The sequence below is a fragment of the Diorhabda carinulata genome, chromosome 8 (genome assembly GCF_026250575.1).
Source record: "Diorhabda carinulata isolate Delta chromosome 8, icDioCari1.1, whole genome shotgun sequence".
Lineage (NCBI taxonomy): Eukaryota > Metazoa > Arthropoda > Insecta > Coleoptera > Chrysomelidae > Diorhabda > Diorhabda carinulata.
In genome coordinates, this window is record NC_079467.1 from 4,851,991 (window position 1) to 4,870,920 (window position 18,930).

The following is an 18,930-nucleotide window of genomic DNA, read 5'->3' on the forward strand; positions in this document are numbered from 1 at the left end:
TTATCCGGGGGTGGGTGCTTAGAGGGACGTGTAGCCATCAGGGGACTAAATTGTACAACACAGCCTCTGCACAATTCTAATGTAGCTATTTGCCATTTTTGGCTCTTCAATAGATTAAATAAGACCGATGATAAACGTTTCTAACTAATACAAAGAATGTACTGAAGGCATTAGATTCCATTGGATCAAATTTGGATTTGATTTATGCCATTCACCGAATGATTGTAGATTTGCCTTCACCAAACCATCGTTCACTTATTAGAGGAAAACGGGTGTTAAAGTTTTGACTCTATATAAAATTATTCCACAAAAAAAGCTGTAAGAAGGAAACTTATAGAGAGTGCTTTAAACTTACCTCAGGTATCTGAAGATGATGTACTGTCAGACAGTACATGTGTTGGTTCCTGTTAGTGTTCATTATTAACCCAACCAACCGTTCAATGTAATTCAACTTATTTAACTTGTACTACTGATACATGAAACTAATTAAATATTGAATATAGTTTATATGATTCCCACAGTACAAAAGATTATAACAACCTCTAAATTAAAGCTTGCCTCTATTAAAAAATCATGCAAAATTATGATTCAATTTTTTATCTAAGATTATTTAGAATGTTTAATAAATTCATGAAAGTCATATTCTATTGTCGAACAATCTAATGTCACTCTAGAGTAACAAAGCTCACTTATATTTAAGAGTAAAATGGCGTAATAACAGTAGAGATTAAAAAAAATATATCAAAAAATTGATTGTATACATTTACGAAAAGCTTTAGCTTTAGCCATGTATTTGGTATTATCAAAATCTTTTAAATTTGAATTCGCAGTGCTTGATTGACATATTTACTGGAAGCAGACTTAGAGAAAAAGCACACGGAAGATTTGGAAATGAAAAGGGTCGGTTTCTCAGGCTCTGACTAGCGATCAGGAAAAAGATCGATTTGAAGCCTATCGTGTCTTGACCTGATACCTTTAAAATGATCCAAATTGATTGCCTCAGAACATTACTGGTGATCAAAGAAACTCAATGGATGACTCCATAAACCCTCCCTCAGGAATCAAGTCAAGTCAAATCAAACAATGTTGATTTGTTTTTTTGATGGCATGCAGGTTTTCCCTCAGATCGGAGCGTTTATTTGGAAGTGTAAATTGTGCAATAGTGTTAGACAAAAACCACACACGCCCACCACCATAACACTGTCTCAAGCACCTTAATCTCATGACCTGGTTCCGTCTGACTAATTCTGATTCTCATCCATGAAAAGACATATGAAAAGTCACTTATTTCACAACATTAAAGAAGCCCAATGTACGTATATATTAAAGTAACAATTAAGTGGAATTTACCAAAATTAAAGTTTGATAAACAGTCTAGATTTACTGATATAACCAAAATGTCAAACAATTTCTAGTTACTTGCTATTGATGTTATGATTAAATTTGAAATGAAAATGTTTGAGAGAAGATCCATAGTCGGCAGCAAATCAAAATTCAAAATAACCGTACTAGGTTAAGAAGACTGGAAGAGACGTAGTCCTATCTAGTTCCATATAACCTATCATATAGACGAATCAAAGCCCTCGGAAATGTAGAAACAGGAGTACTGTGGAGGAAGTTAAGAAAAAGAAAAGAACATCTAGTTCAAATACTATCTTCACAGACAGTCAAAAGTCACCATTCGTGTGATAAGAACTTTTCTGCGGTGTTGCAATTTATAACAATCTGCAAAATTGACTGTTGTCAATTTTGTCCTTATTTAGCTTATGTTGATCTGAAGAAACTGCGGAGCATATCTTGCTAGTGCTTCGGAAATGTGCTGTTATAGATTTAGCCCACTTTACCCATCTGTCTTCTGGCATTTTTTCTACGTGAATCTTTTTCGTGCGCTGACCAATCTCACCACATCCTTTACGCCCAATTCTTCTTTTATGTCATCACTTCTTATTCGGTCCTTGATGGTTCGTAGTATTTTCATCTCTGTGGTTCTCATTATTCTTTTTGTTGTTGATGTCTCGGCTCTAGTTTTATAGATTCTGGTCTTGCTTTGTGAGCTCATCGCTCTGTTTCTCCACACTATACCTCTCAGACAGCCGCTGACTTTTGATGCTTTCATCGATTGTGTTCGTGCCTCCTCTGTCAGGTTTCTTTCACTAGATATATTCACTCCCAATTATTTCGCTATCGACTGCCAATTTGCATCTAATAGGATTTTTTGATATTACCATTGATTGAGTCTTGTTGACTGAGATGCTCATATTAAATTTTTCGGCAGAAATTTTCATCTTATACAGTGGACGTTGTCAGTCGTCTTCATTTTCTGCTAAGGCATAAAACAATACCTTTAGGGAGCGGTGACCCATTCTGTATCCTGCATTGACTTTGTTGACTTCCTTGATAATTTCATTCATCATGATGTTGAATAGGTTTTTGTTTTTATGATGTCAAATTCAACTAAACATTGTGCAGATGTGAAATTATGTTTTTTGCTCAGTAAAAATCTGCTATAACTGGCATATCTAGGAAATCTCTTTAAAAAATATTAACAGAAGATTTGGGAATGAAAGATTCTTGAAACGATCCAAATTTACTGTCCAAAGTCATCACTAGTGATGAGTCACGGTGCTATGTTCATCAAAGCAATTTAATGCAATTTAAAGCAACAATGCTGATTTGCTTTGTTGTTGCTGATACCATGCAATTTTTCCCACAGATTATAAATTGTGTAAAAGTAGCCGAAAAAGAGTTTGTGAGACACAGAAGACTGACTTTTCCACCAATGCACCTGTACACACAGCCACCTCTGTTTAACAATTTCTGGCTCAAAATGGCCTACGTACCTTAATGACCTGACCCGGTCCCGTGTGACTTAATCTGACACACTTCGAACTCCACAACTTTGGTGAGTTCAAGAAAAAAGAAAAAAGGGAAAGGGCTGTCATCCATTTCTACAGACCAGTACAAAAAATGTTTAGAACAGTTGAAGTACCTGGGATTGAAGGGGATAACATTGTTTTGTAAAATATTTGAAACTGAATATATTTTTCAAAATAGTACCGTTCATCACTTATACTTGATATTTACTTTTGAGGTTTTTATTTGAGTAGTAATAGGATTTGTTGTTACTGACACCTATTCCAACATATTTCAGATTCATAACAAACCTATGTTCTTATTCTTTAAGCAACTGACTAATAAAATACCTAAATACTATATAAAGTGAAAAATTTATCATGTTGTAACGCCTTTTTACAATTAAATACAATATTGTGGATTCATATTATAACTTTGATCTAAACTACTGATAAAAGTCCACTAAGGAAAAAACTAAAGTGGTAACTCAATATTACCTGACTTAGACTTCTATAGCTACTAGCGCTTCCACTTCGCGCCTGTAAACAAATATCGAATCAGCCAGAAAGTAGAGAAGAGATAGAACAATCTTGTGCCACAGGAGAAAGAATTATCAAAGCTTAATACATGTTATCAATCAACAAATTTAGTGCAAGCTATAATAGGAACCTATAGTAACATCGCAAATATTCTTACTAGTTGGAGTAGATTAGTATAGTTAATGTTATTCATTATTCATTATGCATAAAGTTGTCTTACTCACTTGTTCATACGATAACGTTTGTTATTTTGCTTTCATCTCGGTTACTTTATTGTGAAAATATTCAAGTTAACGTGTTGGTTCAATTCAGGCAATTTCTGGGCAAGAAAAATGAGATTGGAAAGTTTTTCACTTTATTTTCGCTACAGTTAAACATTCGATTATTGTTAAATCATGAGAATCTATCTATCTGCCCGTCAATATGCTCGAACATTTATTATAATTTTGTTTTCATTTGATAAGTTGTAGGCTAACCAACTGACATTTTCCATTTCTATTTAAATTTTTTCCTTATATAAGTAATAGGCGGCGAGCCGGCAATACTGAAATTTTGATTCAAATAAATTAAGCTTGGTATGCGAGGATTTCTATTGTCGAAGAAATGTAAAAAAAAATCATTAAAAAAATGGCTTTTGAAAGAAAATCACGTAAACCACCTTTTCTTGCAGGAAGGGTCTGGTATACCTATTGGAAGTGTGAGATGAGGGCTAAAATTTCTTCATCATGCCGGGAACTATTTTTTAATTTTATTCATTTTTATGTAATTTTTAAAAATATCTTGCGCTCAAAACCTGCCGGAAAAGTGCATAAACTATATTAGCATCTATTTTAAAATGTACGATGTTCAATACATTTATTTTGGAGTAAATGAATGTTTATCTTTCTTTTATCATAGTTTCGGCTATTTTCTCATTCCACGCGTTCCTTACCGTTATTGATCGTTGACTCTTACGTTGACTTACACTTTGACTATCATTTGCTTTATTTAGTACTGCTCGGAATACCTGAGCTGTTGATTTTCTGCTTCTCCTACCCATTATTTTGCTCTTCATTACGAAGTGAAGAAAATCGTATTTTCCAGGGTTGCTCATCATATTGTCATTGTAATTTGTAAAACTTGTTCTCGCTTCGACTATTTTTGCATATACCTCAGCGCTAACATCCCATTTAGTATGTTGTTATTTTCAGTGGGTTTGGGTTCTTTGTTAAGAAGTCCAAAGTTGACAAATTGTTCAGTTTATTGAGTTTTAAAATGTACGAACAACGCTTGCAAATTAAAGAATTTTAGTATCCAAATTCATTCTCAGTTAAGAGAGTGATTCGCGCACTTGAATGTTTTTTTCCATACATAATATAGTTTAGTACAGGAGAATAGACTATATAGTCTCCATGGTTTCTGTGTATATATTCTCTAGTTCAGGCAAGGTTGTCTTTGGACATTTTAGAAGGTACAAGCTATTCTGTCCCTTCAGTTTGATTTACCTTCAAGTGTCCAATATTCCGTCATTTCGTTTTCTATTTTGGATAGAAGTGTTGCATCTTTATATTTTTGAATATTATCAACTCATATTGTTTTTTTGTACTGTGTCGCAGTGACAATTAATTCAGTGTGTTGTAGTTTGTGGTGAAACATTTATATATCTGTGTCAAATTTTCCTATTTCCTTACTGTAATTGCTGAACTACTAATGAAAAGATTACTCCGTTCTCCGGATTATACAGCAGCTTTTTTCGTAAAGGAAAAATCAAAACCTCCAACATTTTAATACAGAATGAAGAATACCAAAATATGTCTGAACATTTGATGGATCCGGAATACATCAATAACGAAGAGAAAACAGATCTTATCCAAAGATTTACTAACGAAATGTATAATATAGACAAAAATAATGATGATAGTGCAAGATTTGAATTATTCTTGAAATTTTTTGCAAGCATCAGTGACAAAGAAGAATTTTACAAAGGTCTTATAAATTCCAATTCAAGCAATATTCCTCCATGCTAGAAACTTTGTCACAAAAAGTTTTACGCACCATATTTATAAATGCAATGTGGCAAAATGCCATTGAGCCAATTTGTATGTCATTTGAACCAATAGAATGTGCATGGCAACTGAATCAAGAAAATAAGTTGGAACCAACGTGGTATAAATGTCTAGCAGCACTTTCAAAAGTTGAAGATATTCTTAGTGGCCAATTAAATGAAGAAGAAAGTGAAGAATTAGAAAATGAAAAATGATGATTTTCAATAAATATACTAAGTTTGAGAATAAACTCTAGTCAATTATTCCAATATTATTTTATTGTTTCAATTATCTAAAATAAAAATTCTCCTATTAATCTTCTTCTTCTTCTTCTTCTTGTAGTAGGACGAGGTCCTGTCAGGTCTGTCATCTGCCCTCTTGTGACGCCGATGTCCAGCTAACGTACCAGCGTTTTGGTGGCCTACCGATTGGGCGTCTTGTGTCTGGTTTCTGTGTTTTAGCCCATTTGGCAATCCGTTCTGAAGCCATTCGTTCTACATGGTCTCTCCATTGTCGGCGTCTTGCTCTTACCCATCTAACGACATCTTGTACTCCCAGTTCTCTTAAGGTATCTGTGTTGTGTATTCTATCGTGGAGTGTGGTACCCTTTATTGTTCGTAATATCTTCATCTCTGCTGTTCTCATTTTTCTCTTTGTTTGTGTTGTGTCTGCCCTTGTTTCTGCGGCATAGGTTAGTATGGGTCTGATACAGGTCTTGTAGATTCGCGTCTTACTTTCTATGCTCATATATTTATTTCTCTGCTTATCTACCTCGTCCGTTATGTTTCTGCTGCTCGTTGTTTCTACGCCCAAGTAGTTGAAATTCATTACTTGCTCTATAATGCGCTCATTTACTACCAACTTGCATCTTATTGGGTCTTTGGATATTACCATGCTTTGTGTTTTCTCGCATGAGATTTGCATGTTAAGTCTCTGTGCCGTCAGGTTAAATTTATGAAGGAGGCGTTGTAGATCGTCTTCATTTTCAGCTATAAGTATAGCGTCATCTGCGTAGCAAAGGATTCTCAGGCGACGGTTATTCATTTCGAATCCTGCATTAACTTCGTTTACGCTCTCAATTATTTGGTCCATTATTACGTTGAAAAGGCATGGGCTGAGGCTATCTCCCTGTCTTATGCCGGATGAGACTTTGAGTTCTCTTGTTAGCCCACAGTCTGTTTTTATTCTTGTTTTGGTGTTGATGTTAAGTTGCCTTACTAGATTTGTATAATGCTTCTTGACGCCTTTTTGGTTTAGTCGGTGGATTACATCGTTGAATTTTACTCTATCGAATGCTTGCTTTAGATCTACGAAACATGTGTACATGGGTTTATTGTATTCTATGGATTTCTCTATCAACTGGCGTAATACAAATATTGCGTCTATAGTGGATCTGTTTGGGCGGAAGCCTTGTTGCTCTTCTGAGATGCCTACCTTAGCAGTTATCTTATTTGCAAGTATCTTGGTAAATAACTTTAACACACTACTAAGTAGCGTTATGCCTCTGTAATTCTTCGGATCTGATTTTAAGCCTTTCTTGTATATAGGTATAGTTATACTAGTTCTCCATTCTTCGGGTATTACTCCAGTTCTTTCTATTTTATTGTACAGTTTTATTAATTCTTTTTCGATTTCTGGGCCCCCGTTCTTCAGTAGTTCATTTGGGATATTGTCTGTACCTGGTGATTTTCTATTCTATATCTCTTCTATATCTATCCTATTAATCCTTAAATCATATTAATCCTCATATTCTTTTAAATCTAAGAAGAGAAAAAGACATCTTACAAAAAGGATTTACTGCAAAATAAATGTATTGAACATACATGTACATTTTGGAGTAGACTAATATAGTTTATGCACTTCAAGATGGTATGAGGGATTTTTCCGGCAGTTTTTGAGCGCGCATACCAAGATATTTTTAAAAATTACATAAAAATGAATAAAATAAAAAAATGAAAAAAGTTTCCGGCATGATGGAGTGATTTTAGCCCTCATCTCACACTTCAAATAGGTATGTCAGACCCTTCCGGCAAGAAAAAGTGGTTTACGTGATTTTTTTCTTAAAGCCAATAAAATTTACTGTCGAATACATAAAAAAAATAATATCCGCGATGTTGGTGAAACATTTTTCCATTTTTTTAATAATTTTTTTTTAATTGTTTCGGCAATAGGAATCCACGCATACCGAGCTTAATTTATTCCTATACTTATCTTCTATTAATTTGAATAAAACTATTTTGATTCCGCTATGACCGGACTATAAAACGATGTTCGACAGTATGCAGTTCAATTAGAAATGTTTTATTGTATTTCAATACCTCCCTTAATAGAATTTATGGCGAACTGTTTCTTAGCATGTATAATGATCTAAAAATGTACATATCCCCTTAACCATAAATTTTATCGATTGAAAAATTCATATTTGCTAATTTAGATTGTACAGGTTGTCTCTGTAATAGTTACGGATTGTTAACCAATGGGAATGAGCACCATTTCGCTTTCATATTCATTATTCATAACGTCAAAAACACAACAATTCTGATTTCGCATCTTTAAAGGACTATCAGAAACGAGAGGTCGTATGAGGAATGTTTTTCATGTCACAGCATTATTTTCACTTCATATCCCGAAAGCTCTTTAAACAAATTTATAGAAATCGGCAGAACCGGATAGGATCTTTTTCATTACAAGTTATCACTCTTATTTGAGGAGATAGACTAAAACTTGTGGAGTGAAAGATGCTCAGAGTTTGTTGGAAAATTATATCAAGCCACTCAATTGTTTCTAATTGGTTAATAGTAGCCCTTTTATCGACAGATTTCACTTTGCAAGTGTTCCATAATCACCGAATTCAATCAATTTCATTGTAATTTAGGACAAAGGCGCTTATGCCTGTTATTAATACCTGATAGTTGCTCTTGCGTTATTCCGAGAGATATTTTTGATTATTAATTGTACCCTAGGAAATGAACAGGATTATGATATCCATTATATCGAGTCACGCTAGAATACAAAGATGCGACTAAATTGAAGTTTATAATTGATATTTACCTATTACACTCTTATCCAAATGTATTCGTGACTAAATCGATCTATTTGAATCCATTTATCAAAATTTGCTATCTTTAGAAACAAATTGAATTAGTTTTATTCATGTGTAGCTTTTTGAAAATTAGATATAAAAATTGATTTTTTGTATTTGTCCTGTTCAAAACTGCTTATATCAATTTGAGCAAAAATATTAGAGGGCTGTACAAATTTGTTATTGTTTTGACTTTCAATCATTAAAAGAGGAAAATCAAGTATCGAAGAGTCTTCTAGAACTGTTGGATTACTCGAAGCGGGCTCAACACAACTAATCGACTGAATCTGTATTAAAAAGTCATTATAAAGATAAGTTCCAGGAGACTTCATATCTTCAAATAGGAGCCTCGTTATGGATTGTTTTCGGATAGAAAATGAGATCAAATTTATATGAATCCATTAATGTGTTTGCATCGAATGATCATCCAAGAAATTCACCCTTTTCCATGAGGCACAATAAGTCAGGAATGGTTTTGGAGGTCGTACTGAGTTGAATGTTTGGTTGGATATATGACAAAATAGATATAGAGATTAAGAGTGTTTTGATTATTTGATTATATGACCTAGGTAACCTGGACGAAAGCTTACAGAGCATGTCTGGAGTCATTGACAAAAAGCTATGGACGACCTTTAACCATACAGAAGCTTTGAAAGTTTCCACTACTTTGGACAGAATCGCGTAAAATTTATTGTATAACTTATAAATTATGTCAAGAATATGTGCTGCTGTGATACGTGCAAATGAAGGCCACATAAACTTATTTCTAAAATAAAATTCCTTTGTGAAATTACATGTATAGTATGTATAGTTTGCATTCAACAGAAAATTATATCAACTTCCTTTCAAATTATGCAAAGAAATTGAACCAAACATAAAGTGATATAAAATGAGGCTCCAGATCTGTAGATGGTACTGGAATAGCTGTGTATGGGCCCAGAAACAAACACTCTAAAAGCCTGGGTGAAATGTGTCTAGCTCAAACTACAGAGGAACTATCGCAAACAGGAGATCATCATCCTATCCGATAGCCATGAATCGAAGAAAAATGTTAGGTACTTTATCAATTTCCTAACACTATATACGGAAATCGATTCCTTAGACGAGGAGGACAAGGCAATTGGCCAGGATCAATTTCAATGCTTATTACTTGACAGAGTAATTTTCAAAAGACTCCATTGGAATGAGGCTTCAGGTCCTCACTATTTGTGGAAGCTCCAAACAGAACTGGAATAATGTACGGGCCCAGAAACAAACAATCTAAAACCCTGGGTGAAATGTGTTTAGTTCAATCTAGAGAAGAACTATCGCAAACAGGAGATCATCATCCGGTCCGATAGCTAAGCAGCCATTAAAGATTTTAGCTCCAATAAGCTCGTTTGTGATTGTCTAAAAAATTAAACGAGCTGATAGTTGATACGGATTAAAGCGGGGGTAGACAAGATCTTCATAGGACCCGAGCTCTTTTGTGGTATCAGCTACGAAACAATGAAAAAAGCACTGGAAAAGGAGGTAGATGGGAGCAAAATTATTGGGACAACTTATAGGAGATGATACAGGCAAAGACATTTGAAAATATATTTCATGTATCAATCATTCGTTTCAAGGTACCATGTTCAGTCATCAAGTGAAAAAATAAGTACAATGAATTTTTAGCAGTAGCAAACAGCAAAGAAATCGTTAAGTAAAGGGAATAAATTGTTTTATCTCTTTGATACCCAAGGAGAGATCTAAAGAGCCATTCTATACTATAAATCACAAAATTTCTCTCTTACATCCTAAATAGTCGTTGATGAAATGAATTTCAACAGTTTAGTTCCAATTACTTTCATTAAGTCAACGTTGCATTTCAATTATCTATCTATATTTCTAATTGGCTCTAGATTAATTTCATAAATCAATTAAGACTTGGTTGGAATGTATATTAGACCAACGTGTTTCATAACTCTAGCATATCACTTTAATCTACTCAGTTTTTTTCGTTTCAGTAAACATAAAATATAAATCGTGCGTTATAAGCTTTCATTAGTTAAGTTGTCGTGATCCGTGGACCTTTTCGTAACCGAAGCAGAGGTAGTTAATTTCCGTTAACGAATTTTTACTGACGCAGCTCACGTTTTCAGAAACAGAATGATGTATCTATATTTAATGCATACAAATATAAGTTTAATGCAAGTGAATATCATTTTTGGAAGTCGTGCTTGTTGAGTTAAACGTTTTTTTATTACATTTATTTTAAAAAGAATTTTATCAAGTTCCAATTAAGAAATTCATTTCCTATTCAAACTCTAAAGTATTTTTAGCCTGGCTTGAAATTTATGACCTCTTCAGTTTATAGTTGTTACTTCGACGTACCAACTTTTTTAATCACAGCTCTTTCAAAAATTTGGAATGAATAAATTCGCTAAATATTTTTACAAAATATATGAAATCTCTTTTGTAGCTTTATATTTTCAGATAATTTGGAAATTTGCAGCAATCATTTCATAATATTCGGCATATGTAGCATATGGAATGTTGCAACTGAAGTTTTGAGACAAAAAATTAAAAATCCTTCGAATGCGTTTGAACCGATTGTCCATTCCGATTGAGGTAGCTCCAAAACATGTGATTTGAACGCATCAACCGCTTCTTTATGCGTACAAAAACCTTGACTGTACGGCGCATGACATATTAATTCGATGTTTCTACTGTTTAACCACGTTTTTGTAATAAATGATGTGTGAGAGCTCACATTCGCGATGGGTTTTCCAGATTATATCGAACACATCCTGGTATGTATAATTTTAATTCTGTTTCTTAGGAACTCACTTCTAGATTACTTCATTCGGCTCGCAATACTTTTTCAATATAATATTCTCAATGATTTTCCTCAGAAACTCAACCAAAACCAATTTTCCCAATGATTCAACAGTCAGAGATTGTGGAATTTTCTACATAATCACTATGAGACTTCATCATAATGAACAGTAAGATCATCACCAATTATCGTTTTGTCTTCTATGCTAAAGGAGACTGTTATCCTTTTGAATTTCTCATTTACTCAGATACTTCCTATTCTTCTTTTAATAATTTTTTGATATTATCGATTTTTCTGGTGGGGTAAAAATTTTTGACGTTTCAGATTGTTTTTTAAAATATGTAGTTCCCAAAATCGTCACAGAGTACAAGTTAGGTGTACAAAAGTCGATTCAAAAATCAATCGATAATTTTATAGCAATATTTTCTTTTTATAGACTTTGAATGAAGGTATAATTTTTTATTTTAACTTGGAGAGTAATGGGTTATAGCTGGTTGATGTAAAGTGAAAAAGTTCTGCAAACTATTCAGATGCCATATGGTAGAAATTGATATAATATCTGATTGAAAGTGCAGAATATTTTTCATACTGTGATGGATATAGAGTAGCTTTTATTTCATTTGAAATTTGATTCCACCAAAAGCCATCATATATTATAATAGAATTTAAAAAATTCACTCTGAAACCCTAATTTTTTTCTTAAACTGCAAATTTCTAAATCATACTAAAGGTGTATCTTCCCTGCAGATTGGAAAATTGGTCGAGTTTAGTCCATACCAAAAAAATAACGAAAACAGACAGCAACAGATCACCACTATCAGTACCGATCTTGAAAATTTTCTGAGGGGTGAAAGCAATCTGAATGAGTTAAATGCGACAAAGAAGTCTGGCAATGCAACTCAGGATTTAGTTCTGTCTATCGCCATCACCGCAAATTTGCTTGTTGGAGATTGGAAGCAATATTTGCTGGCATAGTCACGTTGCCGGTTTAGTTAGCTCCACAAAAACTTGGAGGCCTTTTTAAGACCAAGAAGCGATACACCCCGCAACAGCTTTTAATCCTCTACAAGGTTCAGATTCGTCCATATTCGAAGTATTTCTCGGACATTTGGAGAAGGATACCCGGCTCAATACCGAAGAGAGCAAGAGTTGACCAAAAACAGTTTAGTGCATAGAAGGAAGTTCGCTGATCTGACTCTATTTTACCTAACAAATCCACCTTGAGCGGTTTTTGCAAGACCTACTCTACAAGCAGACGTGGATCATGAGCACTTAGTTAGCTTGCATCATCTATAAACAATATAAACAATAAACAATACCCAAATTTGGGTATGTTACAGGCGAGTTTATTGATTTTGCAAGAATATTTTCAGTATATAGAAGATATATAACTTTAAGTACGACTCCTTGTTTAGTAATAAAACAAATTCATTTTTGTTGAATGCATCCTTTTTGAAATTGAAAAACAATTATTTCAAATTCATGTCAGTATATACTAACTTCTGCTTAAACTTTATTAGAAGAACTAAAAAATGGATCAAATCACCCGACTTATATCCACATTTTTGCAGATAAAAGAATCAATGTAGTCAAATTACCTTCTTTGCATTTTGAGTTCAATGTGTCTCTAGTAGTTGTAGTGCCGTTACTTTCCACCCATTTTTTAATCCTTTTGGTAACTGCTGTATCTTCTATCATCAAAAACATCGAAGGATTGAAGGGGTTGAGCAAATAATTATTTACTGTACCCAATCGACAACTGAATTATTATCAATCCACATAACAAGAGTCCATAAAAAATGGCTTGTATGTGTAACAACATAAAGATCTTCATAGTTGGCGTGTCTAAGGAAAATATGCTGAATACTCAATGATACAAAAAAAGAGAAAAAGATTTTTTTCGCTGTCACAACGATATTCCGTCTCGACTAATATATATATATATATATATATATATATATATATATATATATATATATATATATCGATCTAGTTCAGATCGTAGTTTAGGTCATATTGAAAAAAATCTGGCGGTTGATTCACTGCAATCCCTTTCCCCTACGTAATATCAATATCTCATTTTGTACTGAATGCACCCTTTACTTAGATGCCTTCAATTCTGTGGATAAGTAGGCAAAGAGCGCAATTAACACATATTCATATCGGGATATCGTCATTTTTCTTTGTAATAATGAATGTAATCTTCATAAACGTACTCAGTTGCAATAAATTTAAGCAGTCGTACTGAATTTAAGCTCATGAAATCGCCTTTCCAAAAAGACATCTTGAAAACAAAATAAATCATTCACATATTTGTTTTAACGTACAAGAATTCTTCATCAATCTCTGTATGTCTGTAAAATAATACAGAAAACTTGAAAATAACATAGTTAGTGTATAAAAATATTGTTATTTATTCCCAAAAACAAAAAAAGTTGAGACGTATTTCAAGTATGAATTAGTAGTATATTAAATTCCATATTGTTGGTGTCACCACTTTCTCATATGACCTGGTGAATATTTAATAAATTCATACATCACTCAGTATTTACTAGATTTACTAGATCCATACTTAAGCAGGACGCACACTGAATAGATTCGGCTTGGTGGGGTCGAAAGTGAACGGTCGGCATGTTTTGCGTGCCACACACGGAATCCGATCATTGCCAAGCACTCCGAAAGTATTTTCATTTTAGTTTCAAATTACAGGGATATCTGGCGAAATTTCACTAGAAATGATGAAGGAATATAGATACAATCACTATAACATTCGCAAAGAGTTTCATAACATTGGTTTTATTTTTACCTTAAATAACTTATCAAATTATCAAAGATAAATTATGAAACATGTACTTTGTGTCCCAAACAATATATGTTCTCCCTTCTCCAACAGTTTTTTTTTATAATATCTTTGCATCTATTTTTTCTCGCTGCCATGGTATACTCACTTGATTGGACACGGAATCATGTTTAAATTACTCTATAATCTTGAACGTTTGATAAATTATAATAATTTGATTGATTACCAAAGACTTCAAAAGGTTGCTTTGTGTGTATCTACCAAAATATGGAATGCCTGCACGATTCAGTGCGCAGCCGACCGCTGCTGGACCAAGTCTATTCAATACGGATCGTGCGTCATCATCAGCAACAATTTTAAACATTTTTAGCGATAAGTACGAGGTCTGATTATTAAATAACGAAACTGCGCGCCTAGAGTGCGCCCTAGATGGGTGGGGTAAAAAACGAGTATTGCGTTGGGTATCTAGATATCCTGTCTGTACACGTCCCAAAATACGTTTTCGTCACTATTTTTGTATTTGTGCAGTAGCGATTTGACACGAACGTGTTTTTTTTTTCTCGTGCCGAAAACCATATGTGACGAAAAACAGGAGCAGCGTATCAATCTCAAATTTCTCGTTAAATTGAAAAAAACTCCGACTGTTGTTGCAAGAGGTTTATGCGAACAATATCTATATTTCGTGCGCGTGTTTTTAAGGAGTGTAAGCGCTTTAGTGATGGCCGAATGAGCACTGAAGATGACCAGCGCCCTGGTCGCTCTGAGACTGTTTCAATTCCGGAAACAATGACCACAATCAACCAAATTGTGCGTGCAGATCGTCGAATGAACATCCGGATGATTCTCGAGGCTGTAAACGCCGATAAGGAAACGGTTAGAAAAATTTTACATGAGGAATTACATACGTTTGTGCGAAGTTGGTGCCAAAAAAATCTGAGTCCTGACCAAAAGCTCTTGCATCAAGATCTGTTTTGAAAGGGACCAGATTTGAGTCGATGGAAGCGGTAAAGCAAAAAACGGCAGAGCTCCTAAAGGCACTCACCAAGAAGACTTCCAGCATTGTTTCGATCAATGGAAAAAACGAAAAAACGTAGTAAATATTTCGTGAAAATGATGTATTAATGTTAAATACTCCACACCCAAGAATCAAATATTGTTGTGTACTTTTTATTATGCGCAATCTATCCAAATGTTGATTGCGATTTTAGTATGTGTGTGACGTAATAGAAGCTTCTTTTCGAATTGGGTGCTTGTTGGCCTCGGCTTTGAGTCTCAGTCGACAATTTTTTTTTTAGATATACGAGGGCGATTTAAAGAAGAGCGAATTTTTAAAGAATAATTCACTTTGCTGTGTGAAAATATTGTATTGTATTGTCAACGAGGAAATATTTTTAATAATTTATATCCTAACCGAAATCCCATAACAAGATCTATTGCCAGTAAATTGGTAAGAAAGCTTAACGAAACTGGTTCAGTAAAAGATTTATTCAAAAAAAGGAAACATCTGACAACAATGTAAACACCATCATAATACCGGCCGTATTACAAGACCCTTGCGCACAAAAATTTATGAAAATCGTACAAGTCGTTTCCGAGATAATTGAGGCGTTCCATACATAAAACTCACTCAAACTTTTCCTCAATTTCATCAATTTTTTTCTGCGTAAAACAAGATTTGTATGAGTATAGCATGTACAGGGTGTTTCTAAATTCATGCAACAAAATTTAGAAGGTGTTTGCTCATATGACTTTCCGAGATATCATCCTTAAAAGGTGGTGAATTAAAATTAGTATTCATTCTCCTAAAAGTTCAATAATAATAATGAAATTTGAAATACTGTAATTATCGTGCAAAGGATTAACTACAGGTATTTATTTTAATATTCCTGTTACATTATACAGAGGTGAAATTAGCAAACTTAAATCATTAGTCTCCACAACACAAAGATGATATCAACGATTTAAAGAATCGTATTTGAATACCGTGTGACACCATAAGAAATACACCTCAAATCTTTGAATGTGTACGGTAATCCATGACATTTATTTTCGAATGCAGCAATCACATTCATGATTGTTACAGTCAGTTAAAAAAAAATACTTCAACTCTGAATCTCACACACTTTTTAAGCATAGATAACGTACATACTCAAGATCTATTAGTAAATTTTATCAAAGTTATTAAAATTAATATAAAAAAATATGTGGCTGATGGACTTGCTTTCAAGCCTTTCACACACACTCACATACACACACATTTTTATTTATATATTTATTCATATATTTTTACTTTTTCATTTTATATAACTTCATATTGAAAAAAAAATTGATATGTAATATAGTGAGGGCTGCTAATTTTCCAAGGCACGAAAATTACATAAATTTCAAGATTCTTGCTTTACTGAAATTTTAGAAAAAAAAAGAAACTCAATTTTAGTCACCACTTTTTAAGAGTGATATTTCGAAAAGGGATGGGCTGAGGAAGTTTTGATATGGAAAAAACCGATCTTGATTTCAAACGAGCAATCACCTCCTGAATTTTGTCGCACGAATTTAGAAACACCTAGTATGTCATATAAAATTTTTACATAAAAATATTTTGACATAAAAAAAATATGTTAAACTGACAAAATGTAAGTACTTTAAACCATCAAATCACCATAGATTTTATCGATTCAGTAATGATAAGAAAAGTGGCTAAAATGTTTGTTTCGCAAGAAATATTCTGATTTTTAACATTTTGATACTTTTCAAAAATATTCGCTTTCAATTGAGAGTCAAGGTCAAGATATAAAAAATTTAAATCTATATGAGTTTTTCCCTCATTCTAATCAATTGTTTCTCAATTCATTAGTATTTATAATATTCTTTCATAATTAGTAAAACAAAGATAAACAATTTCAACTATTTACCTTGCTTCTATTCCTAATTGGTACATATTCTTCTTTAGACGGCTTCCTTCTCTTATCCTTAAGGATCATTCTAGCTGCAGCAAATGCCATTTTGCGATTTCAAACGATGTCTAGGAACACATAAACACAGACTTGAACTCTGTACTTTCTTATTTACTTTCGAAAGTAATTTCGCGAGGAATTATATTGTTTTCCAACTTCTATTTTATTGCTTTCAGTTTCAGGCCTTTGTCGTTTTAAAAATTATACGATACGAGTCTGCAATTTGGAATGAATTCAATAGTTCCATGATTTGGGGGGATTTTTTATATTAACAATAATGTGTAGCTCTTTGATTTTGATGAATAGTGACATTGTCATTTTGATTACTACTTTTATATGATGTTTGACAAGTTTCAGATTTATATTCCTCACAAATTCCAAGGAAATTCGAATAGAAATCAAATTGGATAATTTTTATTCCCTAATTACTATGAAAAAATAGTTTGTACAATTGGTTACATACTAGTTTCAGCATAGAGGTATTCTGATTGAACAAGATAGTGCGCTTATCCTTTTTCTGGAATATTTCGTTGACATATTCTCAAGAATAGATAGTATCGAACATTTTCAACGGTAACTTCGGATTTCTTCTATTGAGAGTTTCGATCGCTTTCAGGATATTTTAAAAAACTTATGGATGGATAATATTATGAGCATTTGCTTGATTGAAATAAGTAATTTCAACTTTTCATAGATTCGGTGAAACCATTCTTTGGGTTTGGATGCAAAAACATTGTCGCACTACATTTTCTTTGGCTTCAAATGCTTTCCCACACAAAAATTTCGCCATGGATATGAATAAACAAATATTAATGTTATGATGCAAGATCCGGACTAAATGCTGGATGCAGTAGAAAATCAATATCACCAAGTTCTTCGCTCCTATTCCGCGAAACTAAGCAAACTAAGCCTCCATTATTCCAGTTCTATAGACAAAATGAAATTGCAAGAAATCACAATTTCGTCAATTGGCGAATCCTGTCTTGGGAGCCTTTTAGCAAGTAAGCGGTCATTTCGCTTAACTTCTGGGAATTATTTAGAACTGGCAATGTGGTCTGGTAATTTATAGGTATGTAACTTAATAAATACGTCTCATAAATTTCAGATTGCCCAAAGAATATTTTTTGGGAATTCTAATAATAATAATATTTGAAGATAAAGAAAAATTTAAGTTGCCTAGAATATATTTTTTTGATTTTTTCTTGTAAATGTTAATTGCTGTGCAGTTGCGAAGTAACTACTAAAAGATTCCCATAGCCAATTCACGGAATTATGATTTTTTAACCATTTCAGCTTGCCTAATGAACCTTCTCAAAATTAAAATAATTCATTGCAAATAACAATGCTACTAATGGAATGATCATCTTTCAGCAGAACAATCAAAGCACTATTCAACAATTTTTATAGATCTTATCTAATTTTGTTGTAGTATAGCGATATATGGTATCTTTAGAAGGTCCAAAGGAGTCCTAATCAATATCTGTAAGCTTCAGATTTCCAATATTAAAACGATTAAACCAAAGACCTGCTATTCGCTCATTAACTGTATCTTCACCTTCAATTTCACGTTTTCCTTTTGCTGCCGCGGCTGCTTTAAACTCATGTTTCCAATAAAGTCTTAACAACACAAGAATTTCATATTTATGGCATCCCAAACTATTCATTATAAAAATGTAGTACGTCAATAAACAAAGACAGAGATTGAAAGGAAGTAAAGCAGTTGTACTCTCCTCAGAATTAGAGATTTGTCTTAGCAGGTTACAAAATACTGAATACATTGTTTACATCACCATTACACCAACACTTACAATTACACTTAAGGTAAACAGTTTATCTTCAGTCTCTGAAGACGATAACTTGGTTATCGAAACGTGCGTC

The 18,930-nt window shown here is 33.3% G+C and overlaps 1 protein-coding gene across 6 annotated transcripts in view; it reads right to left on the reverse strand.

The window, feature by feature from the left end:
- The window catches only part of LOC130897628 (neo-calmodulin-like), a 265,862-nt gene that overhangs the window by 91,663 nt on the left and 155,269 nt on the right, over positions 1-18,930 (reverse strand). For 2 of the 6 annotated variants that reach the window (XM_057806573.1, XM_057806572.1), the window contains exons 2-3: positions 17,011-17,268; positions 3,351-3,392 (exon numbers count right to left, since the gene is read on the reverse strand). The exons of 1 other annotated variant lie outside the window; for it this stretch is intronic. In XM_057806573.1, coding sequence (XP_057662556.1) covers positions 3,351-3,392; positions 17,011-17,100 — 132 coding nt within the window. In that variant the 5' untranslated portion in view covers positions 17,101-17,268. The remainder of the gene's footprint in view (positions 1-3,350; positions 3,393-17,010; positions 17,269-18,930) is intronic. 3 more of the 6 variants (XM_057806575.1, XM_057806574.1, XM_057806576.1) reach the window with 2 other exon arrangements.